This window comes from Mesoplodon bidens (assembly GCF_964165515.1).
Source record: "Mesoplodon bidens genome assembly, chromosome: X".
In the NCBI taxonomy this organism is placed as follows: domain Eukaryota; kingdom Metazoa; phylum Chordata; class Mammalia; order Artiodactyla; family Ziphiidae; genus Mesoplodon; species Mesoplodon bidens.
Window position 1 is genome coordinate 111,670,795 of NC_138163.1, and position 26,761 is coordinate 111,697,555.

At 38.8% G+C, this 26,761-nt stretch overlaps 1 protein-coding gene across 2 annotated transcripts in view; it reads left to right on the plus strand.

Annotated features, from left to right (window-relative positions):
* The window catches only part of DMD (dystrophin), a 2,087,389-nt gene that overhangs the window by 646,004 nt on the left and 1,414,624 nt on the right, over positions 1-26,761 (plus strand). For both annotated transcript variants that reach the window (XM_081221405.1, XM_081221404.1), the window contains exons 14-15: positions 6,459-6,560; positions 6,690-6,797. In XM_081221405.1, the coding sequence (XP_081077531.1) occupies positions 6,459-6,560; positions 6,690-6,797 (210 nt within the window). The remainder of the gene's footprint in view (positions 1-6,458; positions 6,561-6,689; positions 6,798-26,761) is intronic.

The following is a 26,761-nucleotide window of genomic DNA, read 5'->3' on the forward strand; positions in this document are numbered from 1 at the left end:
TCCTCAAGAAGTTCAGAGACTTGGAGGCATAAAACAGTAAGGAACAGTAAAACTTCAAGCTACCAAGGAATGCCTGGGAATGTGATGAATGCTGGAAAGAACACTGTCATGCTTGGAACGCTCCTTAGGACTCCTGCTCTTTATTTTCTGGTATCCCAATTGAATAGACTGGTGGGAGCTGGAGAGTATAGAGTTTATTAAGCTGCCACAGAACATTAAATAATAGCCTGCAAATAATAACAGCAACAACAACAATAGGGCCTTTCCAGATTTATTCATTAGCACTTTATAAACTCATAAAAATAAATAATACATGGAACTGATTCTCATAGCACAGAAGAAGATGCTTCTTGAAGTTAAAAATCTCACTACGCTTTTAGCATGATCACTAAGGCAGAATTTCATGAAGGAATCAGACAGTCATATTTACCTTTTAAAAATAAGTCCTTGCAAAGAGCACATGTTCTTGATCTAGAAGTGTAAGTATTTTTGATTTTTAAAACACATTTTAAACAAATACGCAGTTAAAATGTCAAAAATGTTTTTAGATCAAATTGTAACAGGAGGCTTCAAATCTTTGTCAAGTAGGTTAGATAAAATATTTAGTTAAATCTAGTGAAACTCCTGCTAAAATTAAATATGAAAAGACTCAAAAAGGATTCAGCATCTGTATATCTCACTGTATGCTTTGTAGCACAAATCACAAGGCATATATATATATATATATATATATATATATATATATATATATATATATATATATATATATTATGTTGAATGCTCTATTGAGTGAATGGCATTGTGAAAGAGCATGGACGTGTAGCCAGACAGATCTGAGGTCAAATCCCAGATACTCAATCCTTTGTCCTCTCTGGCCTTAGATAAGTTACTTAACCCATCTGAGTGTCAGTTTCCTCATCTGTAAACTGCACCATTAGAAGTGACAGGAGTTCCTTGAATTCAGTCAGGAGTTAGTACAGGATCATTTAAACAGACGTAAAAATGATATTTTCAGAGAAACCTCCAGTAAGTGTTCCCTAATACATCACAAGATGTTTTTCCACCCTGGACCATACGTTAGACAGTGAAGCTTTAAGACACACAGTTTTATAGTATACTGCTTCAGTTAGCAGTTTGTAAAAAACATGTTTAGCCAAATCATAGACTTGGCTAAACATTAGTCAGTAATACTCTGCCCCATTTCTAGCCTCATAATGGGTGCTTTATTTCTTTCAACACGTTATTTGATGTTATTTCCATTTCACCGTCAGTAAGATGAAGTTGCTAATCCTTTTTAACTGTATAGTTGTTTATAAAGTAAGAAAGAGCAAGAAATAAATTATTTTTCAGATGGCTCATTACACATAAAATTCATTTAGCTGAGGAGTACATTTCAGGGTCTGAAACTACAATAAAAGGAGATGGGTTGCTTGCTGCCTGCTGCCTCCCTCTCTTATAAATCTCAGTTGCTGCTGCATTGTGTGGTCCATGGCACATAATTGTTTCTTCCTTAGTGGACATACTCTTGGGGACACTTTGTCTCAATGCCAATCTTGCTGGATGCAGTTTAGCTTTCACTTCCTATCACTGGCTTCAATAAATTCAAGGGTCAAGGTACTTAAGTTTTACCTCTCAGGCTTGTCAAATTTTCCTTACTTGCTTTTATCCAAATGTTCTTTTGATAGCCATTTTTCACTTTTGCTTTGAAAAACCAACTCAACCAAACAAATGAATTCAGATGAGAAATGTCCCTGGCATGTATAACAATATGAGATGTGAATTAAATGGGAGGGAAAAATCCTCCCCATTGCGGATGTGAGCCTAGATGATAATGGAGTTGTGATTTAGTCCATGAAAATGTGTTAGAGTAAGTGAACTGACCTTTTGCTTCTCTTACTGCTGAGACAAAATGAGGACATAAATACAAATTAATTTCTTCTTATCACTTCATGAGACATTATAATTCATTTTTCATTTATGTGCATAATGCCTACCTAGCTTACAAAAATATGCATTATTCCGAAAAGCTCAAGGGATTCATATACTTAAATGGAAACTCAGAGAAAGACTGATTTTTTTTCTCTAGAGAAGAGATTTCTAATCCTAATATAGTGATTTAAAAAAAGTTTTTTAGCTTCCTGTCAATTCCATTTGATCCAATCTCTTGTAGTTGTCTAACAGTGTGGTTACATCCATTCAGGCAGTGATAGGTACTAGCATCTGAGTGATTATAAAAGCTGACTGATAATCCAACAATTGCTTAGTTCCATCCTTTGTAATTCAAATTAAGGTCAGCATTTCTAAGTGATAAACAGGTAAATCTATAAATTCAAGCACTGTGTACATCTATTTATATTTGTGCATATGGCATTGCAAAAATCTACCTGTGGGCAGACATGTACAGCATATGAGCAAGCAATTTCTAATTTGGTTATCTAATTTCACTGAGACCAGTAAAAAGAACCATGCTTACATTGTAACAGAAGAGACTTAGATTCAGTTCATTGAGATTGTTCTGAGAGTAAGATAGATTTAGGCAGTAGAATGTGTTACTGAAGGATATGTATGCTCTCTTGTGTTGGAAATGTTTAAAAAAGAATATACTGGAATTTAAAGGTCTATCTGTAAAGATTTAATACGTACTTTTCTAGAGTGAGTAAAATAGTTCACCTTGGTGGTTCATAGAAGGTTCGATATAAATACTATGATCAAGCAAAATGTAAATAACCACCGACACTTGTATAACTCAGTTCAAATTAAAACTGCTTTTCAGTACATGATCTTGTTTAATATTTGAAGCAATTCTTTAAGTGGTTGGTATGATTATTTTCTTTGAGAGACATTGAATTATTTAGCCATAAATTTCTTGAAAAAGCCACTTGATTTCATTGAGCAGGGAGAGATAAAGAATTGCTGGTATTATTACAAGAAGTTATGGATTTAAAATGTTTTCGTAATTTGAAAAGACATACACACATTGGTAATCCAAGCAATTGATTGACCTAAGACTTGAATCCAAGTGGTTTGGCTCTAGATATTTTTATCTTCCCCACATAAGATACAAAATCACAAAGTGATAGCATACTTGTATTTGAGAAGTTGTCACAATACATTATTAAAACTCTGCTCCATTTGAACAATTTAAATTCATTTTACTCTAGTAATTGAAATGTATTCTCTAGAATTTTCCCATGGTAATATGTACATCTTTACCTGTAACAACTTTAGTTTTGTGAGACATTTTGCAGTGCCATGGAATCAGCCTCTCTTAAATTTGTCTTATGTAGTTTGTTAGCTGTGCCATGACAAAATGCCAGAGATTGGATGCCCTAAACAACAGAAATATATTTTCTCACAGTTCTGGAGTCTAGAAGTCTAAGATCAAAGTATTGGCAGGTTTGGTTTTTTGAGGCCTCTCTCCTTGGCTTGCAGACGGCAGCCTTCTCATTGTCCGCACATGGTCTCTCCTCTGTGTTAGCACATCCGTAGTGTCTTTCTGTGTATCCAGATTTCCTCTTCTTATAAGGACATTTGTCAGATTGAATTAGAGCCCACCCTAACAGCCTCATTTTAATTTAAAAGCCCTCTTTAAAGGCCCTGCCTATCAAGGTCCTGTCTTCTAATACAGTCACATGCTGGGGTAGAGGGCAATAGGGCTTTAACATATGAATTTTAGGCAGACACAATTCAGTCCATAACATCTTTATTCTGTTAATTTTGGGCACATAGTTTATGTTCAATAAATATTTGTTACTTAAATAAATTCATGATTGGTGAATGAATGAATTGGAGCTTATCATTAACTATTAGTTAAATATTGACTGAATTATAAACCTGCTTCAATGAATTATCAGTTATCTATTATGATTATTTGAATACAAAGGTCACTTTTAATACTAATCTTTTTTTCTTCCTTTTTTATTGAAGTATAGTTGATGTACAATAATATGTAAGTTACAGTTGTACAGTATAGTGATTCACAATTTTAAAGGTTATACTCCATTTATATTTATTATAAAGTACTGGCTGTATTCCCTGTTTTGTACAATATATCCCTGTAGCTTATTTTATACCTAATAGTTTGTACCTTTTAATCCCCTACCCCTATAATGCCCTTCCCCTCTCCCCACTGGTAAACACTAGTTTGTTCTCTATATCTATGAGTCTGCGTCTTTTTTGTTAAATTCACTAGTTTTATGTATTTTTTAGAGTACACATATAAGTGATATCATACAGTATTTGTCTTTCTTTGACTTATTTCATTTAGCATAATGCCCTCCAAGCCTATCCATGTTGTTGCAAAAGGAAGAATTTCATTATCTATTCATCTGTTGACAGAAATAATATTCTTAAAATAGTTTTTTTAACTAGGTTGACTCTGTACCTAAAATAATATTTATTATTTTTTTATAACTCATTCATATCATGAAAAAAACTGTAGTATATAGTGTATCACAATATATTTTGGAGTTTCTATAAATTTAATCTTAAGCAATCTAGTATAGAGGTCTTTATGTGGATTTGTTTTATATGATGTCCTACTAAAATTAATAAATTATAATCATCCATCTATTACAAACCTAAGATGCTACTTCAGTGGACACTACCTTTGTGTGTCTTGTAGCACTAGAGAGTAGATGTTATACCTATTTGGACGCCTTAGTTGATTTTCTTTCATTTATGAAGGTGGTGCTACCTACAGTATGAGTTTATCTCTTACCCCCTTGACACCCATCTCCTCTGAGGTTGGAGCCCTGCAATATACATCCCACAATTTAGCCTTTTATATCTGCATCATAAAATCAGGCAGATGATGTAGTTTATGGCTAAGGAGTGAGATTTTCTCTCTTTGAAGCTAGTTTTTTCACAACTAATCCATTAACAGGTATGTTACATGCCATTTTATCTGATGCATCCTGATATGGTAACTAGGAAGTTCACTAAAAGAACTTCTAATATGTTTTAGGAAAAAAACCCAAATGTTTGATTGTAATAATTAAATGGCTAATATTGAATTCATTGAGTTACGTTAGCACATTCCCTGTGGTTATCTTGCATCACTATTCCAGTGCTATGGCTTCTGCCATAACTAACGTAATTCAAAAGGAATAGAGTAGAGAATGAAACTATAAAAAATACAAAAATCAGTTACATTATGCTGAAAGCAATAACATTTTTATTGACATTTCTAAAGAAAAATTGAAAACTCACCTGTGACTGAGCTTCATATGAGTCCATGATCATTTTAATATTGTAGTAAAATGTTTATTGCCTACTCCTTACCCATGTATGAGACTCCCTTTTTGAAAAGATGTTAGATTAAACACATTTTAAAAAAATTAGGTAGGTCTCTGAATTAATTAGGAATAGATGGTTTTTGCCATGATGCTTATTACACATGTATTATTTGAATCATTTATCAAAATTTTCTAGGTGGATCAATCCAAACATGTAGCATCAAGTAAGGTAGAAATTATGATCAGGCTTGTCTTAGATACTTGAGTATATTTGTAAAAACTACGAGTTACAAACATTTTTTCTAGCTGTAATTCTATACAAAATAAGACGTCCATATTTTGAGATACTTTTAGGTCTAGAGATCCAATATCTATGGGAAAATAATTCTATTATTTATGAGAAAGTCAAAAAAGTTGAAATTCTGTCTCTGAAGTGTATCCTAATGGAGTTGAAATTAATGATATATTTCTTTTCTTAAAACACTCCCTTTACGCAGAAATCATCACAACATATTTTTTCCATCTAAAAACCATTGGTGCTTGGTTTATATTACATATTAAAACAGTGTGTGCATATAGATATTAGTGACATGCTAAAGATAGGGTAACTATTATTCAGGAAATATTACAGTTTTCTTACTAGAATAGTTTAGAGAAATAGTGAATTTAAATACTTTGTAATAATAATCCAGTTAACTTTAAAAATTCACATGTGGATATGATGTTAAGTCACTACTAATTTTCTTCTACAATCAGGACATTAAGCAATTCAAATTATACAAGATTGCTTCAAATGAGAGTCTTTTTTCGACATCTTACTTAGTAGTCAGACTTTTATTCTTTGTGATGTATTTTCAGACCTAAGAGAGATACACATTACACATATTATCAATGGAAAATCCTCTTTAATTCTACATTTATATTTTTGCTTGCATTTACTGTGGAGACGTTTCAAATAGTGGTGTAATATCTGCTTCAGACTTCTTGTAAGTATCTTTGCTTTTCAATGTAAGGTGAAAGAAAGAGTGAACTAATCTGACGACGAAAGGCACAGTGTTTATCTAATTATAAGCAGAAGCTGGCAGGGTGTTCTTTACAACTCCTGGTATAAATAGGAGGCTCAAAGTTAGATACTTTTATGAATCATTCATGCCATTTTTAATAAAATTCAGTTAACAATTAATTGTTTGCTGATGTTGTGGTGGGTTTTCTCTTCCCCAGGTACTGGGAGATCGGTGGGCAAACATCTGTAGGTGGACAGAAGATCGCTGGGTTCTTTTACAAGACATTCTTCTAAAATGGCAACGTTTTACTGAAGAACAGGTAACTCATGTGGGGGATATTATATCAGTGAAAGTCATGGAGAGATATTAAATGGATAAATGAAAAAATATAATGATGTACTTTAATAATTACTTTTTTTCTCTTTTGGAATTATTTGATTTCTTTCAGTGCCTTTTTAGTGCATGGCTTTCAGAAAAAGAAGATGCAGTGAACAAGATTCACACAACTGGCTTTAAGGAGCAAAGTGAAATGTTATCAAGTCTTCAAAAACTGGCTGTATGTATTTTTTAGCTTTCAATAGTCTTTAAAAAAAAAACAACCCGATAGCTTATACTAACATCATTATTTGGTCTTTCTATTCCTTCAAATCTTAAATGAAATATTCATTGTTCTTGCTTAGATCAGTCTATTCAATTATACCATATTGTTACTGTTCTTAATTAAAATAGGGAAAGGTATAATATTGTAGTGAGCTGGGGCTGCCCTCCTCACATAGTGTAAACAGAAACTCTAGTGTCTCTGCCTCTTCTTATAAGGCCATGAATCCCAGCATGGGAGCTTCACCATCATAACCCCATCTAAACCTAATTACCTCCCGAAGGAAGGCCCAGTGTCCTAATACCATTGGGGGGGTAGGATTTCAACGTATAAATTTTGTGGGGACACAATCATTTAGTCCATATCATTTCACCCCTGGACTCCCAAAATCCATGTCTTTTTCACATGCAAAATACATTCATTCCGTACGAATAGCCTCAAAAGTTTTAACTGGTTCCAACATCATCTCTACAGTGTACAGTGTGAAGTCCTAAGTCTCATCATCATCTAAATCAGATATGAATAAGACTCCAGGTATAATTCATCCTGAGGCCGAGTTGTCCAACAGTGAACCTGTGAAACCAGACTAGTTATGTGCTTCCAAAATACAGTGGTGTGACAGGTATAGGATAGGTATTCCCATTCTAAAAGGAAGAAATAGGAAAGAAGGAAGGGGTGACGGGCCCCAAATAAGTCTAAAGCATAGTAAGAACAATTCTGTTAGATCTTAAGGTATGAGAATAACCTGCTTTAGAATGATGCTCTGTGCTGCAGGAGCACTGGAGTGGCAACATCACCCCCATGATTCCACAAGGTGGCCTTGCCTCTTCAGCTTCACAGGGCACTTCTTGCCCCCATGGCTCTCTGCAGCAGCCCCACCTACAGGACTCCCTGTGGTGGCTGCTCCTGAGGCACTGGGTGGGGGCATCCCAAACTTGAGAGGTGGCCCCACCCTTTGAAGCCCAGGAGGAACTAGCCCCACCTCCTGGGCCTGTGGTGGGGGTGGCAGCTCTGATGATCTCTGAATCACCTTTATTGTTGTTCCCTCTTCTTAAGGAATAGCACATGTTCACAGCCTTCCTTCAATCCATCCAGTTTTCTTTGTTTCCATTAGTCCCAGCTGGCAGTTTCTGCTGGTATATCCCATCTGTATCCCGGGCTTCTGATGAGATGTCTGATTAGGTCTCTGGTTCACACGCACACTAATCTCCTTATCAAATGGTGAATCAACCACACCCTTACTGTTCTCTTCTGAACTGTGCTTTCTCATTTTTTTGTAATATGTATAGGCTGAGAATTTTCCAAATCCACGAGTTCTGGTTCCTTTTTGCTTAACAGTTCCTTCTTCAGTCAGTTTCTCTCTTCTTGCATTTTACCATAAGCATTCAGGAGAAAGCATGCTGTTCCTTCCACACTTGGCTTAGATATCTCCTAAAGACATCAAATTTCTTAGGTAAATATCCAATTTCATCACTCACAAGTTCTACCTTCCACAAAATAATAGAACATTAACACAGTTCAGTCAAGTTCTTTGCAACTTTATAACAAGGATCGTCTCCTTTGTCCAATATGTTCCTTCTTTCCATCTGAGACTTCATCAGAATGGCCTTTACCATCCATATTTATACCAACATTCTGTTCATGATTATTTATGTATTCTCTAAAAAGATGGAAACTTTCTTTCCAGCTCTTCTCTTTTCTGAGTCCTCACCAGAATTACCCTTTAGAGTATCTTCATGGCAATCTTGGCTTTTTCTAACATGCACCTCAAAACTTTTCCAGCCTCTACCCATTAACCAGTCCAAAGCTGTTTCTGCATTTTCAGGTATTTGTTACAAGAGCGCACCAGTTCTTGGTCCCAGTTCCTGACTTAGTCTGCTTGGGCTGTTATAACAAAATGCCACAGACTGGTGGCTTAACAGTAGATATTTATTTCTTACAATGCTGGAAGCTGGGAAGCACAAGATCAAGGTGCTGGAAGATTTGGTTCTTGGTGAGGGCCCTCTTCCTGGCTTCCAGACAGCACCTTCTTGCTGTATCCTCACATAGTGAGATAGAGGAAGCTCTGGTGTCGCTTCCTCTTTTTATAAGGGCACTAATGCTAGCATGGGGGCCTTACTCTCATGACCTCATCTAAGCCTAATTATCTCCCCAAAGCTCCACCTCCTAATATCACATTGGGAGGTTAGGCCTTCAAAATATGAATTTTGGAGGGATAGAAACATTAATTTCATAATATATAGGTAAAGTTTCAACTTTATTTTTTTGAAACAAAATTGTACTCTTGAAAAAGTATAGCATACCTGGAATAAGATTTCATTAAAAATTAAAAGGTAGCACTAAGAAGTACCTGTGAATGTTCCATAAAGTTCTGAACAGTATAATTCTAAAGTAAACATAAGTTTAATAAGTCTAATGAGTCTAAAGTAAACTTAAGTAGATTCTCTGAGAAATATAAAGAGAAGCACAAGAGATGATTATGCTTACATAGAAGGGGCTTATACCCTAGTTTGGAAAACAAGAAAAACATTAAAGCAAACCAAATGGCATTGATTATAGTGCCTGTGTTGTGTGTTTTGAGGAATTAATGAACTTTGGCAATAAGAAGACAGCAGGCTTCACTGAGACATTTCATTTTGAGTTGAACATTATGGGATTAAAAAAGATCTCCAAAGCTTCTCTTCCACTGCGAATTTTGTTATTTTCCAGTAAGGGAGAGCAAAATCTAATATTAAGAGCTTGATTTTTCAAATAAAATATTGCATAATTTCTTTTTGATTTTTCATCAATTCTAGTAAATGCTAACTTGATGTTAACTCTAATATAAAAAAGGTCTACTGTAAATAATATTTCATAACTTTACCTAAATTAATCGATTTATGTCTATATTGATATGATATATTATACATCATAATAATTAAATCATTTATTTATAGCTAATCTTAAATAAATCTCCCCAGTTAAATTCATACCATTTTACCAAATATTTATTTGTATCATGCACTTTTTGCTCCAGAGTTAACTAATTTTCTATAGGTTTTTTTTTTTTTTGCTAAAAACAATGGATTTTATTTTATTATTATTTTTTTATTTTTTTAACATCTTTGTTGGAGTATAATTGCTTTACAATGGTGTCTTAGTTTCTGCTTTATAACAAAGTGAATCAGTTATACATATACATATGTCCCCATATCTCTTCCCTCTTGCATCTCCCTCCCACCCACCCTCCCTATCCCACCCCTCACAAATCACTGAGCTGATCTCACTGTGCTATGCGGATGCTTCCCACTAGCTATCTATTTTACATTTGATAGTGTATATATGTCCATGCCACTCTCTCACTTTGTCCCAGCGTACCCTTCCCCCTCCCCATATCCTCAAGTCCATTCTCCAGTAGGTCTGCATCTTTATTCCCATCTTGCCCCTAGGCTCTTCTGACCATTTTTTACCTTTTTTTTTTTTTTTTAAGATTCCATATATATGTGTTAGCATACGGTATTTGTTTTTCTCTTTCTGGCTTACTTCACTCTTTATGACAGTCTCTGGGTCCATCCACCTCACTACAAATAACTCAGTTTAGTTTCTTTTTATGGCTGAGTAATATTCCATTGTATATATGTGCCACATCTTCTTCATCCATTCATCTGTCAGTGGACACTTAGGTTGCTTCCATCTCCGGGCTATTGTAAATAGAGCTGCAGTGAACATTTTGGTACATGACTCTTTTTGAATTATGTTTTTTTCAGGGTATATGCCCTGTAGTGGGATTGCTGGGTCATATGGTAGTTCTATTTTTAGTTTTTTAAGGAACCCCCATACTGTTCTCCATAGTGGCTGTAGCAATATACATTCCCACCAACAGTGCAAGAGGGTTTCCTTTTCTCCACACCCTCTCCAGCCTTTATTGTTTGTAGATTTTTTGATGATGGCCATTCTGACCAGTGTGAGATGATATCTCATTGTAGTTTTGATTTGCATTTCTCTAATGATTAATGATGTTGACCATTCTTTTATGTGTTTGTTGGCAATCTGTATATCTTCTTTGGAGACATGTCTGTTTAGGTCTTCTGCCCATTTTTGGATTGCGTTCTTTATTTTTTTGATATTGAGCTGCATGAGTTGCTTGTATGTTTTGGAGATTAATCCTTTGCCCGTTGCTTCATTTGCAAATATTTTCTCCCATTCTGAGTGTTGTCTTTTTGTCTTGTTTATCATTTCCTTTTCTGTGCAAAAGCTTATAAGTTTCATTAGGTCCCATTTGCTTATTTTTGTTTTTATTTCCATTTCTCTAGGAGGTGGGTCAAAAAGGATCTTGCTGTGATTTATGTCACAGAGTGTTCTGCCTATGTTTTCCTGTAAGAGTTTGATGGTGTCTGGCCTTACATTTAGCTCTTTAATCCATTTTGAGTTTATTTTTCTGTATGGTGTTAGGGAGGTTTCTAATTTCATTCTTTTACATGTAGCTGTCCAGATTTCCCAGCATCAGTTATTGAAGAGGCTGTCTTTTCTCTAATGTATATTCTTACCTCCTTTATCAAAGATAATGTGATGATATGTGTGTGGGTTTATCTCTGGGGTTTCTATCCTGTTCCATTGAACTGTATTTCTGTTTTTGTGCCAGTACCATAGTATCTTGATTACTGTAGCTTTGTAGTATAGTCTAAAGTCAGGGAGCCTGATTCCTCCAGCTCCGTTTTTCGTTCTCAAGATTGCTTTGGCTATTCGGGGTCTTTTGTGGTTCCATACAAATGTGAAATTTTTTGTTCTAGTTCTGTGAAAAATGCCATTGGTAGTTTGATAGGGACTGCATTGAATCTGTAGATTGCTTTGGGTAGTAGAGTCATTTTCACAATGTTGATTCTTCCAATCCAAGACCATGGTATACCTCTCCATGTATTTGTATCATCTTTAATTTCTTTCATCAGTGTCTTATCATTTTCTGCATACAGGTCTTTTGTCTCCTTAGGTAGGTTTATTCCTAGATATTTTATTCTTTTTGTTGCAGTGGTAAATGGGAGTATTTTCTTAATTTCTCTTTCAGATTTTTCATCATAAGTGTATAGGAATGCAAGTATTTCTGTGCATTAATTTTGTATCCTGCTACTTTACCAAATTCATTGATTAGCTCTAGTCGTTTTCTGGTAGCATCTTTAGGATTCTCTATGCGTAGTATCATGTCATCTGTAAACAGTGACAGCTTTACTTATTTTCCGATTTGGATTCATTTTATTTCTTTTTCTTCTCTGATTGCTGTGGGTAAACCTTCCAAAACTATGTTGAATAATAGTGGTGAGAGTGGGCAACCTTGTCTTGTTCCTGATCTTAGTGGAAATGGTTTCAGTTTTTCACCATTAAGAACGATGTTGGGTGTGGCTTGTCATATACGGCCTTTATTATGTTGAGGAAAGTTCCCTCTATACCTACTTTCTGGAGGGCTTTTTATCATAAATGGGTGTTGAATTTTGTCGACAGCTTTCTCTGCATTGATTGAGATGATCATATGGTTTTCTCCTTCAATTTGTTAATATGGTGTATCACATTGATTGATTTGCATATATTGAAGAATCCTTGCATTCCTGGGATAAACCCCACTTGATCATAGTGTATGATCCTTTTATTGTGCTGTTGGACTCGGTTTGCTAGTATTTTGTTGTGGATTTTTGCATCTATTTTCATGAGTAATATTGTCCTGTAGTTTTCTTTCTTTGTGACATCTTTGTCTGGTTTTGGTATCAGAGTGATGTTGGCCTCGTAGAATGAGTTTGGGAGTGTTCCTCCCTCTGCTGTATTTTGGAAGAGTTTGAGAAGGATAGGTGTTAGCTCTTCTCTAAAATGTTTGATAGAATTCACCTTTGAAGCCATCTGGTCCTGGGCTTTTGTTTGTTGGAAGATTTTTTTTTAATTAGTTTCTGCTTTATAACAAAGTGAATCAGTCATACATATACATCTGTTCCCACATCCCTTCCCTCATGCATCTCCCTCCCTCCCACCCTCCCCATCCCACCCCTCCAGGCGGTCACAAAGCACCGAGCTGATCTCCCTGTGCTCTGCGGCTGCTTCCCATTATCTATCTACCTTACGTTTGGTAGTGTATATATGTCCATGCCTCTCTTTCGCTTTGTCACAGCTTACCCTTCCCCCTCCTCATATCCTCAAGTCCATTCTCAAGTAGGTCTGTGTCTTTATTCCCGTTTTGCCCCTAGGTTCTTCATGACATTTTTTTTTTTAAATTCCGTATATATGTGTCAGCATACGGTATTTGTCTTTCTCTTTCTAACTTCACTCTGTATGACAGACTCTAGGTCTATCCACCTCATTACAAATAGCTCAGTTTCGTTTCTTTTTATGGCTGAGTAATATTCCATTGTATATATGTGCCACATCTTCTTTATCCATTCATCCGATGATGGACACTTAGGTTGTTTCCAGCTCCGGGCTATTGTGAATAGAGCTGCAATGAACATTTTGGTACATGTCTCTTTTGGAATTATGGTTTTCTCAGGGTATATGCCCAGTAGTGGGATTGCTGGATCATATGGTAGTTCTATTTGTAGTTTTTTAAGGAACCTCCATACTGTTCTCCATAGTGGCTGTACCAATTCACATTCCCACCAGCAGTGCAAGAGTGTTCCCTTTTCTCCACACCCTCTCCAGCATTTATTGTTTCTAGATTTCTTGATGATGGCCATTCTGACTGGTGTGAGATGATATCTCATTGTAGTTTTGATTTGCATTTCTCTAATGATTAATGATGTTGAGCATTCTTTCATGTGTTTGTTGGCAGTCTGTATATCTTCTTTGGAGAAATGCCTATTTAAGTCTTCTGCCCATTTTTGGATTGGGTTGTTTGTTTTTTTGCTATTGAGCTGCATGAGCTGTTTATAAATTTTGGAGATTAATCCTTTGTCAGTTGCTTCATTTGCAAATATTTTCTCCCATTCTGAGGGTTGTCTTTTGGTCTTCTTTATGGTTTCCTTTGCTGTGCAAAAGCTTTGAAGTTTCATTAGGTCCCATTTGTTTATCTTTGTTTTTATTTCCATTTCTCTAGGAGGTGGGTCCAAAAGGATCTTGCTGTGATTTATGTCATAGAGTGTTCTACCTATGTTTTCCTCTAAGAGTTTGATAGTTTCTGGCCCTACATTTAAGTCTTTAATCCATTTTGAGCTTATTTTTGTGTATGGTGCTAGGGAATGATCTAATCTCAAACTTTTACATGTCCCTGTCCAGTTTTCCCAGCACCACTTATTGAAGAGGCTGTCCTTTCTCCACTCTACATTCCTGCCTCCTTTATCAAAGATAAGTTGGCCATATGTGCGTGGGTTTATCTCTGGGCTTTCTATCCTGATCCACTGATCTATCTTTCTGTTTTTATGCCAGTACCAGACTGTCTTAATTACTGTAGCTTTGTAGTATAGTCTGAAGTCAGGGAGCCTGATTCCTCCAGCTCCATTTTTCGTTCTCCAGATTGCTTTGCTATTCGGGGCCTTTTGTTTTTCCAAACAAATTTTGAAATTTTTTGTTCTAGTTCTGTGAAAAATGCCCGTGGTAGTTTGATAGGGATTGCATTGAATCTGTAGATTGCTTTGGGTAGTAGAGTCATTTTGACAATATTGATTCTTCCAATCCAGGAGCATGGTGTATGTCTCCATCTATTTGTATCATCTTTAATTTCTTTCATCAGTGTCTTATAATTTTCTGGATACAGGTCTTTTGTCTCGTTAGGTAGGTTTATTCCTAGATATTTTATTCTTTTTGTTGCGATGGTAAATGGGAGTGTTTTCTTGATTTCATTTTCAGATTTTTCATCATTAGTGTACAGGAATGCCAGAGATTTCTGTACATTAATTTTGTATCCTGCTACTTTACCAAATTCATTGATTAGCTCTAGTAGTTTTTCGGTAGCATCTTTAGGATTCTCTATGTATAGTATCATGTCATCTGCAAACAGTGACAGCTTTACTTCTTCTTTTCCAATTTATATTCCTTTTATTTCCTTTTCTTCTCTGATTGCTGTGGCTAAAACTTCCAAAAACTATGTTGAATAAGAGTGGTGAGAGTGGGCAGCCTTGTCTTGTTCCTGACCTTAGTGGAAATGGTTTCAGTTTTTCACCGTTGAGGACAATGTTGGCTGTGGGTTTGTCATATATGGCCTTTATTATGTTGAGGAAAGATCCCTCTATGCCTACTTTCTGCAGGGTTTTTATCATAAATGGGTGTTGAATTTTGTCGAAAGCTTTCTCTGCATCTATTGAGATGATCATATGGTTTTTCTCCTTCAACTTGTTAATATGGTGTATTACATTGATTGATTTGCGTATATTGAAGATTCCTTGCATTCCTGGGATAAACCCCACTTGATCATGGTGTATGATCCTTTTAATGTGCTGTTGGATTCTGTTTGCTAGTATTTTGTTGAGGATTTTTGCATCTATGTTCATCAGTGATATTGGCCTGTAGTTTTCTTTCTTTGTGACATCCTTGCCTGGTTTTGGTATCAAGGTGATGTCGGCCTCATAGAATGAGTTTGGGAGTGTTCCTCCCTCTGCTATATTTTGGAAGAGTTTGAGAAGGATAGGTGTTAGCTCTTCTCTAAATGTTTGATAGAATTCACCTGTGAAGCCATCTGGTCCTGGGCTTTTGTTTGATGGAAGATTTTTAATCACAGTTTCAATTTCAGTGCTTGTGATTGGTCTATTCATATTTTCTATTTCTTCCTGAGTCAGTCTTGGCAGGTTGTGCATTTCTAAAAATTTGTCCATTTCTTCCAGGTTGTCCATTTTATTGGCATAGAGTTGCTTATAGTAATCTCTCATGATCTTTTGTATTTCTGCAGTGTCAGTTGTTACTTCTACTTTTTCATTTCTAATTCTATTGATTTGAGTCTTCTCCCTTTTTTTCTTGATGAGTCTGGCTAATGGTTTGTCAATTTTGTTTATCTTCTCAAAGAACCAGCTTTTAGTTTGGTTGATCTTTGCTATCATTTCCTTCGTTTCTTTTTCATTTATTTCTGATCTGATCTTTATGATTTCTTTCCTTCTGCTAGCTTTGGGGTTTTTTTGTTCTTCTTTCTCTAATTGCTTTAGGTGCAGGGTCAGGTTGTTTACTCGAAATGCTTCCTGTTTCTTAAGGTGGGATTGTATTGCTATAAACTTCCCCCTTAGAACTGCTTTTGCTGCGTCCCATAGGTTTTGGGTCGTCGTGTCTCCATTGTCATTTGTTTCTAGGTATTTTTTAATTTCCTCTTTGATTTCTTCAGTGATCACTTCGTTATTGAGTAGTGTATTGTTTAGCCTCCATGTGTTTGTATTTTTTACAGATCTTTTCCTGTAATTGATATCTAGTCTCATAGCATTGTGGTCGGAGAAGATACTTGATACAATTTCAATTTTCTTAAATTTACCAAGGCTTGATTTGTGACCCAAGATATGATCTATCCTGGAGAATGTTCCATGAGCACTTGAGAAAAATGTGTATTCTGTTGTTTTTGGATGGAATGTCCTATAAATATCAACTAAGTCCATCTCGTTTAATGTATCATTTAAAGCTTGTGTTTCCTTATTTATTTTCATTTTGGATGATCTGTCCATTGGTGAAAGTGGGGTGTTAAAGTCCCCTACTATGATTGTGTTACTGTCGATTTCTCCTTTTATGGCTGTTAGTATTTGCCTTATGTATTGAGGTGCTCCTATGTTGGGTGCATAAATATTTACAATTGTTATATCTTCTTCTTGGATTGATCCCTTTATCGTTATGTAGTGTCCTTCTTTGTCTCTTCTGATAGTCTTTATTTTAAAGTCTATTTTGTCTGATATAAGAATTGCTACTCCAGCTTTCTTTTGATTTCCATTTGCATGGAATATGTTTTTCCATCCCTTTACTTTCAATCTGTATGTGTCTCTAGGTCTGAAGTGGGTCTCTTGTAGACAGCATATATATGGGTCTTGTTTTTGTATCCATTCAGCCACTCTGTGTCTTTTGGTGGGAGCATTTAGTCCATTTACATTTAAGGTAATTATTGATATGTATGTTCCTATTCCCATTTCCTTAATTGCTGTGGGTTCGTTATTGTAAGTCTTTTCCTTCTGTTGTGTTTCTTGCCTAGAGAAGTTCCTTTAGCATTTGTTGTAAAGCTGGTTTGGTGGTGCTGAACTCTCTCAGCTTTTGCTTGTCTGTAAAGGTTTTAATTTCTCCATCAAATCTCAATGAGATCCTTGCTGGGTAGAGTAATCTTGGTTGCAGGTTTCTCTCCTTCATCACTTTAATTATGTCCTGTCACTCCCTTCTGGCTTGCAGAGTTTCTGCTGAGAGATCAGCTGTTAACCTGATGGGGATTCCCTTGTGTGTTATTTGTTGTTTTTCCCTTGCTGCTTTTAATATGATTTCTTTGTGTTTAATTTTTGACAGTTTGATTAATATGTGTCTTGGCGTATTTCTCCTTGGATTTATTCTGTATGGGACTCTCTGTGCCTCCTGGACTTGATTAACTATTTCCTTTCCCATATTGGGGAAGTTTTCAACTATAATCTCTTCAAATATTTTCTCAGTCCCTTTCTTTTTCTCTTCTTCTTCTGGAACCCCTATAATTCGAATGTTGGTGCGTTTAATGTTGTCCCAGAGGTCTCTGAGACTGTCCTCTGTTCTTTTCATTCTTTTTTCTTTATTTTGCTCTGCATCAGTTATTTCTACTATTTTATCTTCCACCTCACTTATCCGTTCTTCTGCCTCAGTTATTCTGCTATTGATCCCATCTAGAGTATTTTTCATTTCATTTATTGTGTTTTTAATCGATGCTTGATTCATCTTTAGTTCTTCTAGGTCCTTGTTAACTGTTTCTTGCATTTTGTCTATTCTATTTCCAAGATTATGGATCTTGGAAATAGAATGTTGGATCAGCTTTACTATCATTATTCTGAATTCTTTTTCAGGTAGACTGCCTATTACCTCTTCATTTGTTAGGTCTGGTAGGTGTTTATCTTGCTCCTTCACCTGCTGTGTGTTTTTCTGTCTTCTCATTTTGCTTATGTTACTGTGTTTGGGGTCTCCTTTTTGCCGGCTGCAGATTCGTAGTTCCCGTTGTTTTTGGTGTCTGACCCCAGTGGCTAAGGTTGTTTCAGTAGGTTGTGTAGGCTTCCTGGTGGGGGGGACTAATTCCTGTGCTCTGGTGGTTGAGGCTCGATCTTGTCTTTCTGGTGGACAGGTCCACGTCTGGTGGTGTGTTTTGGGGTGCCTATGGCCTTATTATGTTTTTAGGTAGCCTCTCTGCTAATGGGTGGGGTTGTGTTCCTGCCTTGCTAGTTGCTTGGCATAGGGTGACCTGCACTGTAGCTTGCTGGTCGTTGACTGAAGCTGGGTGCTGGTGTTGGGATGGAGATCTCTGGGAGATTTTCACTGCTTGATATTATGTGGAGCTGGGAGATCTCTTGTGGACCCGTGTCCTGAAGTTGGCTCTCCCACTTCAGAGGCACAGCACTGGCTCCTGGCTGCAGCACCAAGAGCCTTTCATCCACCCGGCTCAGAATAACAGGGAGAAAAAGTAAAAAGAAAGAATTAGTAGAAGAAAGAAAGAGAGAGGGAAAGAAAGGAAGAAGGGACGAAAGGAAGGAAGGAAGGAAGGAAGAAAGAAAGGAGGGAGGGAGGGAGGAAGGATGGAAAGAAAGAAGGAAAGAAAGGAGGGAGGGAGGGAGGAAGGAAAGAAAGAAAGACAGGAGGGAGGGAGGGAGGAAGGAAAGAAAAAGAAAGTAGAAAGAAGAAGGGTGGATGGGAGGAAAGAAAAAGAAGGGAAGGAGGAGCAGAGGGAGGGAGGGAGGAAGGGAAAGTAGGAAAAAAAGAAAGAGCAGGTAAAGTAAAATAGAATAAAGTATGAAATATAGTAGCGTTATTAAAATTAGAAAGTAATTCTTGAAAAAAAAAAAACGGACCGATAGAACCCTGGGACATATGGTGGAAGCAAAGCTATACAGAGAGAATCTTACACAGAAGATTACACATACACATTCACAAAAAGAGAGCAGGGGGAAAAATCAAAAATCTTGCTCTCCAAGTCCACCTCCTCAATTTGGGATAATTCGTTGTAAAAAGAGGAAAAGGGCGAGAAGTCTGAAATCTTGCTCTCTAAGTCCACCTCCTTAATTTGGAATAATTCGTTGTAAAAAGAGGAAAAGGGGGGAAAGTCTTAAATCTTGTCCTCAAAGTCCACTTCCTCAATTTGGGATGATTCGCTGTCCATTCATGCACTCCACAGACGCAGGGCACATCAAATGGACCGTGGAGCTTTAATCCGCTGCCTCCGAGGCTGCACAGAGAGATTTCCCTGTCTCTGCTCTCACAGCTCCCGGGTCTCAGCCTTGGACCTGGCCCCGCCTCTGCGCGTAGGTCGCCGGAGGGCGTCCGTTCTTCGCTCAGACAGGACGGGTTTAAAGGAGCCGCTAATTCGGGGGCTCTGGCTCACTCAGGCAGAGGGGAGGGAGGGGCGCGCAGTGTGGGGCGGGCCTGCAGCGGCAGAGGCCGGCGTGACGTTGCAGCAGCCCGTGGCGCTCCGTGCGCTTTCCCAGGAAAGCCGTCCCCGGGTCTCGGGACCCCGGCAGTGGCGGGGTGCACAGGCCCCCCGGAAGGCGGGGCGGACAGTGACCCGCGCTCGCACACAGGCCCCGCGGCGGCGGGCCGCGGCGGCGGCCCACGCCCGTCTCCGAGGTCCGCGCCTTACCGGCGGCTCGTGCCTGTCTCCGGCGCTTCCCCAAGCAGCCCTCTTAATGCCCTCTCCTCGCGCACCAGGAAACAAAAGGGAAAAAAGTCTCTTGCCTCTTCAGCAGCTCCAGACCCTTTCCCCGGACTCCCTCCGGGCTAGCCGTGGTGCACTAACCCCTTCAGGCTCTCTTCCTGCCACCAGCCCCAGTCCTCTCCCTGCGCTCCGACTGAAAGCCGATACCCGAGCCTCAGCTCCCAGCCCCGCCCGCCCCGGCGGCCGAGCAGACAAGCCTCTCGGGCTGGTGTGTGCCTGAGGGCACCGGTCCTCTGTGCCAGAATCTCTCCGCTTTGCCCTCCGCACCCCTGTTGCTGTGCTCTCCTCCGCTACTCCGAAGCTTTCCCCCTCCGCCACCTGCAGTCTCCGCCCGCGAAGGGGCTTGTAGTGTGTAGAAACCTTCCCCCCTTCACGGCTCCCTCCCACTGGTGCGGGTCCCGTCCCTATCCTATTGTCTCTGTTTATTCTTTTTTTCTTTTGCCCTACCCAGGTATGTGGGGAGTTTCTTGCCTCTTGGGGGGTCTGAGGTCTTCTGTCAGCGTTCAGTAGGTGTTCTGTAGGAGTTGTTCCACGTGTAGATGAATTTCTGATGTATCTGTGGGGAGGAAGGTGATCTCCGCGTCTTACTCTTCCGCCATCTTCCTCCGGGGCTGTTGGAAGATTTTTAATCACAGTTTCAATTTCAGTGCTTGTGATTGGTCTGTTCATATTTTGTATTTTTTCCTGATTCAGTCTTGGAAGGTTGTGTATTTCTAAGAAGTTGTCCATTTCTTCCAGGTTTTCCATTTTATTGGCATATAGTTGCTTGTTGTAATCTCTCATGATCCTTTGTATTTCTGCAGGGTCAGTTGTTACTTCTCCTTTTTCATTTCTATTTCTATTGATTTGAGCCTTCTCCCTTTTTTTCTTGATAAGTCTGACTAATGGTTTACCACTTTTGTTTTTCTTCTCAAAGAACCAGCTTTTAGTTTTATTGAACTTTGCTATCGTTTCCTTCATTTCTTTTTCTTTTATTTCTGATCTGATCTTTACGATTTCTTTCCTTCTGCTAACTTCGGGGTTTTTTTTTATTCTTCTTTCTCTAATTGCTTTAGGTGTAAGGTTAGGTTGTTTATTTGAGATGTTTCTTGTTTCGTAAGGTAGGCTTGTATAGCTATAAACTTCCCTCTTAGAACTGCTTTTGCTGAATCCCATATGTTTTGGGTGGTTGTGTTTTCATTGTCATTTGTTTCTAGTTATTTTTTCATTTCCTCTTTAATTTCTTAAGTGATCTCTTGGTTATTAAGTAGTGTGTTGTTTAGCCTCCACGTGTTTATATTTCTTACAGATTTTTTCCTGTAATTGATGTCTAGTCTCATAGTGTTGCGGTCAGAAAAGATACTTGATATGATTTCAATTTTCATAAATTTACCAAGGCTTGATTTGTGACCCAAGATATGATCTATCCTGGAGAATGTTCCATGAGCACTTGAGAAGAATGTGTGTTCTGTTGTTTTTGGATGGAATGTCCTATAAATATCAATTAAGTCCATCTTGTTTAATGTATCATTTAAAGTTTGTGTTTCCTTATTTATTTTCATTTTGGATGATCTATCCATTGGTGAAAGTGGGGTGTTAAAGTCCCCTACTATGATTGTGTTACTGTCGATTTCCCCTTTTATGACTGTTAGTATTTTCCTTACGTATTGAGGTGCTCCTATGTGGGGTACATAAATATTTACAATTGTTATATATTCTTGTTGGATTGATCCCTTTATCATTATGTAGTGTCCTTCTTTGTCTCTTGTAATAGTCTTTGTTTTAAAGTCTATTTGGTCTGATATGAGAATTGCTACTCCAGCTTTCTTTTGATTTGCATTTGCATGGAATATCTTTTTCCATCCCCTTACTTTCAGTCTGTATGTGTCTCTAGGTCTGACGTGGGTCTCTTGTAGTCCCCATATATACGGGTCTTGTTTTTGTATCCATTCAGCCAGTCTATGTCTTATTGTTGGAGCATTTAATCCATTTACATTTAAGGTAATTATCGATATGTATGTTCCTATTACCATTTTCTTAATTGTTTTGGGTTTATTTTTGTAGGTGTTTTTCTTCTCTTGTGTTTCCTGCCTAGAGAAGTTCCTTTAGCATTTGCTGTAAAGCTGTTTTGGTGGTGCTGAATTCTCTTAGCTTTGGCTTGTCTGTAAAGCTTTTAATTTCTCCATCAAATCTGAATGAGATCCTTGCTGGGTTGAGTAATCTTGGTTGCAGGTTTTTCCTCTTTCATCACTTTAAATATGTCCTGCCAGTCCCTTCTGGCTTGCAGAGTTTCTGCTGATAGATCAGCTGGTAACCTTATGGGGATGCCTTTATGTGTTACTTGTTGTTTTTCCCTTGCTGCTTTTAATATGTTTTCTTTGTATTTAATTTTTGATAGTTTGATTAATATGTGTCTTGCCATGTTTCTCCTTGGATTTATCCTATATTTGGACTCTCTGTGCTTCCTGGACTTGATTAACTATTTCCTTTCCCATATTAGGGAAGTTTTCAACTATAATCTCTTCAAATATTTTCTCAGTCCCTTTCTTTTTCTCCTCTTCTTTTGGGACCCCTATAATTCGAATGTTGGTGCATTTAATGTTGTCCCAGAGGTCTCTGAGTCTGTCCTCTGTTCTTTTCTTTTTTTTTTTCTTTATTCTGCTCTGCAGTAGTTATTTCCACTGTTTTATCTTCCAGGTCAGTTATCCGTTCTTCTGCCTCAGTTATTCTGCTATTGATCCCTTCTAGAGAATTTTAAATTTCATTTATTGTGTTTTTCATCTCTGTTTGCTCTATAGTTTTCCAGGTCCTTGTTAACGTTTCTTGTATTTTCTCCATTCTATTTACAAGATTTTCGATCATCTTTACTATTATTATTCTGATTTCTTTTTCAGGTAGACTGCCTATTTCCTCTTCAGTTGTTAGGTCTGTTGGGTTTTTGCCTTGCTCCTTCACCTGCTGTGTGTTTCTCTGTCTTGTTATTTTGCTTAACTTACTGTGTTTGGGGTCTCCTTTTCACAGGCTGCAGGATTATAATTTCTGTGTTTTTTTGGTGTCTGACCCCAGTGGCTAAGGTTGGTTCAGTGGGTTTCTAGGCTTCCTGGTGGAGGGGACTAGTGCCTGTGTTCTGGTGGATGAGGCTGGATCTTGTCTTTCTGGTGGGCAGGCCCCAGTCTGGTGGTGTGTTTTGGGGTGTCTGTGGCCTTATTATGATTTTAGGCAGCCTCTCTGCTAATGGGTGGGGTTGTGTTCCTGTCTTGCTAGTTCTTTGGCATAGGGTATCCAACACTGTAGCTTGCTGGTCGTTGAGTGGAGCTGGGTCATGGCGTTGAGATGGAGATCTCTGGGAGATTTTTTCCGTTTGATATTACGTGGAGCTGGGAGGTCTCTTGTGGACCAGTGTCCTGAACTTGGCTCTCCTACCTCAGTGGCACAGCCCTAACACCTGGCTGGAGCACCAAGAGCCTGTCCTCCACATGGCTCAGAATCAAAGGGAGGAAAAATAGAAAGAAAGAAAGAAAGAAAGAAAGAAAGAAAGAAAGAAAGAAAGAAAGAAAGAAAGAAAGAAAGAAGATAAAATAAAGTATAATAAAATAATATAACATTATTCAAATAAAAATAAATAATTATTAAGGAAAAAAAATTTATGTAATCAAAAAAAAAAAAAAGGACAGACAGCACCCTAGGACAAATGCTAAAAGCAGAGCTATACAGACAAAATCACACAGAGAAGCATACACATACACACTCACAAAAAGAGAAAAAGGGAAAAATATATATATATATCGTTGCTCCCAAAGTCCACCTCCTCAATTTGGGATGATTTGTTGTCTATTCAGGTATTATACAGATGCAGGGTACATCAAGTTGATTGTGGAGATTTAATCCACTGCTCCTGAGGCTGCTGGGAGAGATTTCCCTTTCTCTCCTTTGTTCGCACAGCTCCAGGGGTTCAGCTTTGGATTTGGGCTCACCTCTGCTTGTAGGTCGCCTGAGGGCATCTGTTCTTTGCTCAGAGAGGACGGGGTTAAAGGAGCAGCTGATTCGCAGGCTCTGGCTCAGTCAGGCTGGGGGGAGGGAGCTGTAGGGATGCAGGGCGAGCCTGCGGCTGCAGAAGCCTACGTGACTTTCCACCAGCCTGAGGTGCGCCATGCGTTTTCTCGGGTAATTTGTCCCTGGATCATGGGACCCTGGCAGTGGCGGGCTGCACAGGCTCCCGGGAGGGGACGTGTGGAGAGTGACCTGTGCTTGCACACAGGCTGGTGGCGGCAGCAGCAGCCTTAGCGTCTCATGCCCGTCTCTGGTGTCCGCGCTCTTAGCCGCGGCTTGCGCCCGTCTCTGGAACTCCTTTAAGCGGCCCTCTTAATCCCCTCTCCTCGCACACCAGAAAACAAAGAGGGAAGAAAAAGTCTCTTGCCTCTTCAGCAGGTCCAGACTTTTTCCCGGACTCCCTCCCGGCTAGCTGTGGTGCACTAGCCCCTTCAGGCTGTGTTCACGCGGCCAACCCCCGTCCTCTCCCTGCGATCCCACCGAATCCCGAGCCTCAGCTCCCAGCAACCCCTCCCCCCGCCCTGGCGGGTGAGCAGACAAGCCTCTCGGGCTGGTGAGTGCTGGTCGGCACCGCTCCTCTGTGCGGGAATCTCTCCGCTCTCTGCTCCACACCCCTGTTGCTGCGCTTTCCTCCGCGGCTCCGAAGCTTTCCCCCTCCACCACCCGCAGTCTCTGCCCGCGAAGGGGCTTCCTAGTGTGTGGAAACCTTTCCTCCTTCACGGCTCCCTCCCACTGGTGCAGGTCCCATCCCTATCCTTTGTCTCTGTTTATTCTTTTTTTCTTTTTCCCTATCCAGTTACACGGGGAGTTTCTTGCCTTTTAGGAGGTCTGTGGTCTTCTGTCAGCGTTCAGTAGGTATTCTGTAGGAGTCGTTCCACATGTAGATGTATTTCTGATTTATTTGTGGGGAGGAAGGTGATCTCCACATCTTACTCTTCTGCCATCTTGAAGCTCCTTCCCCTGTGTAGGCTTTTAATTTAAGATAGATTCACGTAGATATTACTTGTTATTACACGCTAGCTTATTGTTGATAGGAAATCATTCCTCACAGAAGGTATGTTTTTTTGAGTGATGTGACTACTAAAGACAGATTTTAGAAAAGTAATCTATGTTTCAAACAGTGCAAAAATATCAATGATCACATTTGTAATTTGTTCTTCAACTAGTGGGGAGCCATTGGGAGTTGAATAACAATCATGTTTACATTTTTGGAATGCTCTTTAGTAGTAAGACTTTTGGTAGTAAGGAGGCCAATTAGAAGAACTGAACTAAGAAGCACTGGGCATGAAAACGAGGAGACAGACTAGGTTATTTTAGAAGAGGAAATTGAGGCTCAGGAGAAAACACATGGCACAGATACAGTATCACAGAAGATTAGTGGTAGAGTTAAAATGAGCACCAAGATATCCAGACCCAGGTCCAAGACTTTTAAGCTATTTCAGAACTCCTCATCACATTTGATTCCTTGACAGAAAATAACTGCAGTTGAAAATTTTTTTTTCAATCATGTGCCACTCTGTTGACATTTTTGTAAGTAAAAGACGTTACTAGGGCTTCCCTGGTGGTGCAGTGGTTGAGAGTCTGCCTACCGTTGCAGGGGACACGGGTTCGTGCCCAGGTCTGGGAAGATCCCACGTGCCATGGAGCAGCTAGGCCCGTGAGCCATGGCCACTGAGCATGCGCGTCCGGAGCCTGTGCTCCGCAACGGGAGAGGCCACGGCAGTGAGAGAGGCCCGCGTACCGCAAAAAAAAAAAAAAAAAAGACGTTACTAGCTTCAGGGCCATGAAAATGCTCTCTTATCAAAGTCTCAATAATTTTCCAATATGATTAAAATTCAAATTATGTCACCTTACTTGTGAATAAAATGAAAATATGTTTTGTATAAGTCTTACCATTTGATAGTTTCAACCAATTAACAAAACCTGACAGCTGGTCTAGAATTTGAGGTAAAATTCCCCTGCTGACTCAGGCAGTGAATAAGAATTTAATGTTCATTAAAATATGTCACAATCTGAGACCCAAAACAGGTACCATCTGTCACCATTTCCTACTACATACCTAGGTATATATACTGTATGGTAAAACTCTCTTTTATTTACAATCAGTGTAATTTGTTTTGAAATATTATCCCTAATAACCTATGGGATTTTCTCCTACTTTTCATTTGAGGTGGGGGATGAGGAGTCACGTATTTCATTCTTCCTGTTACATCATTTTGTCCAAATCATGTCAGTCTATTATTTTTCTATCATCAAAATTGAGGTTTTATTTGGTGTAAAGAATAAAAAGAAAAGGACAGAAGAAACTGAGGTGAATTCTAAGACTTGTAGAATCAAGTAGGTTATCATGGGAAGGCCCAAACCTCCAAGAAATATGTTCCTGGGGAAGAGTACTGTTACTGTGAGGATTCGTGGCGTCTGCCAGGGCAGGACAACTCTGGGAAACTTGACAAAAGAGAGGATGGTGTGCAGGGGCTGCAGGAGTACTGTGGAATTAGGTCACTATCAAGTGTCTGTGAGATCAGATGGCAGGGGCAGAGTGCCTATGGGAGCTTGGCAAGTCCCCGTTGACAGTGCTGTTTCACTAGGACTTGCTACCTTGACCTCATCTCCTGTGATCACCCTCAAAGAATTCATCCAGATAGTATCAGTGGTTCTCAAAGTGTGGTCCTTAGACTAGCAGCATCACCTGGGAACTTGTTAGAAATGCAAATTCTTAGGCCCCATCCCAGACCTACTGATTCAGAAACTCTGGAAGTGTAGGCCCCAGCATTCTGCCAGTTAACAAGCCTTCCTGGTGATTTCTGACGTTCCCTCAAGCTGAGAAGCCCCCACAGTCGATCAGTGTACCTAAATACAGCAACAGGTGATTAGAAAGAATTACAGTACTTCTTACATATGGACAAATAACTACACATAAAATAGGTACAGAATTCAGTGTTGCCAGTTTAAGAGAAATTGTCTTGGCATTACTCTCTGAAGCATACGTCTGATGAGAATAGGGTGAAGACTTTCTGGGCCTTTTGTAAGTGTACATTCTCTTTTCACTTCAAATCATCTAACCTTGACCAGTTAGAACATGTTTATTCCGTCTTCTTGAGCAGCTTATCTGTTT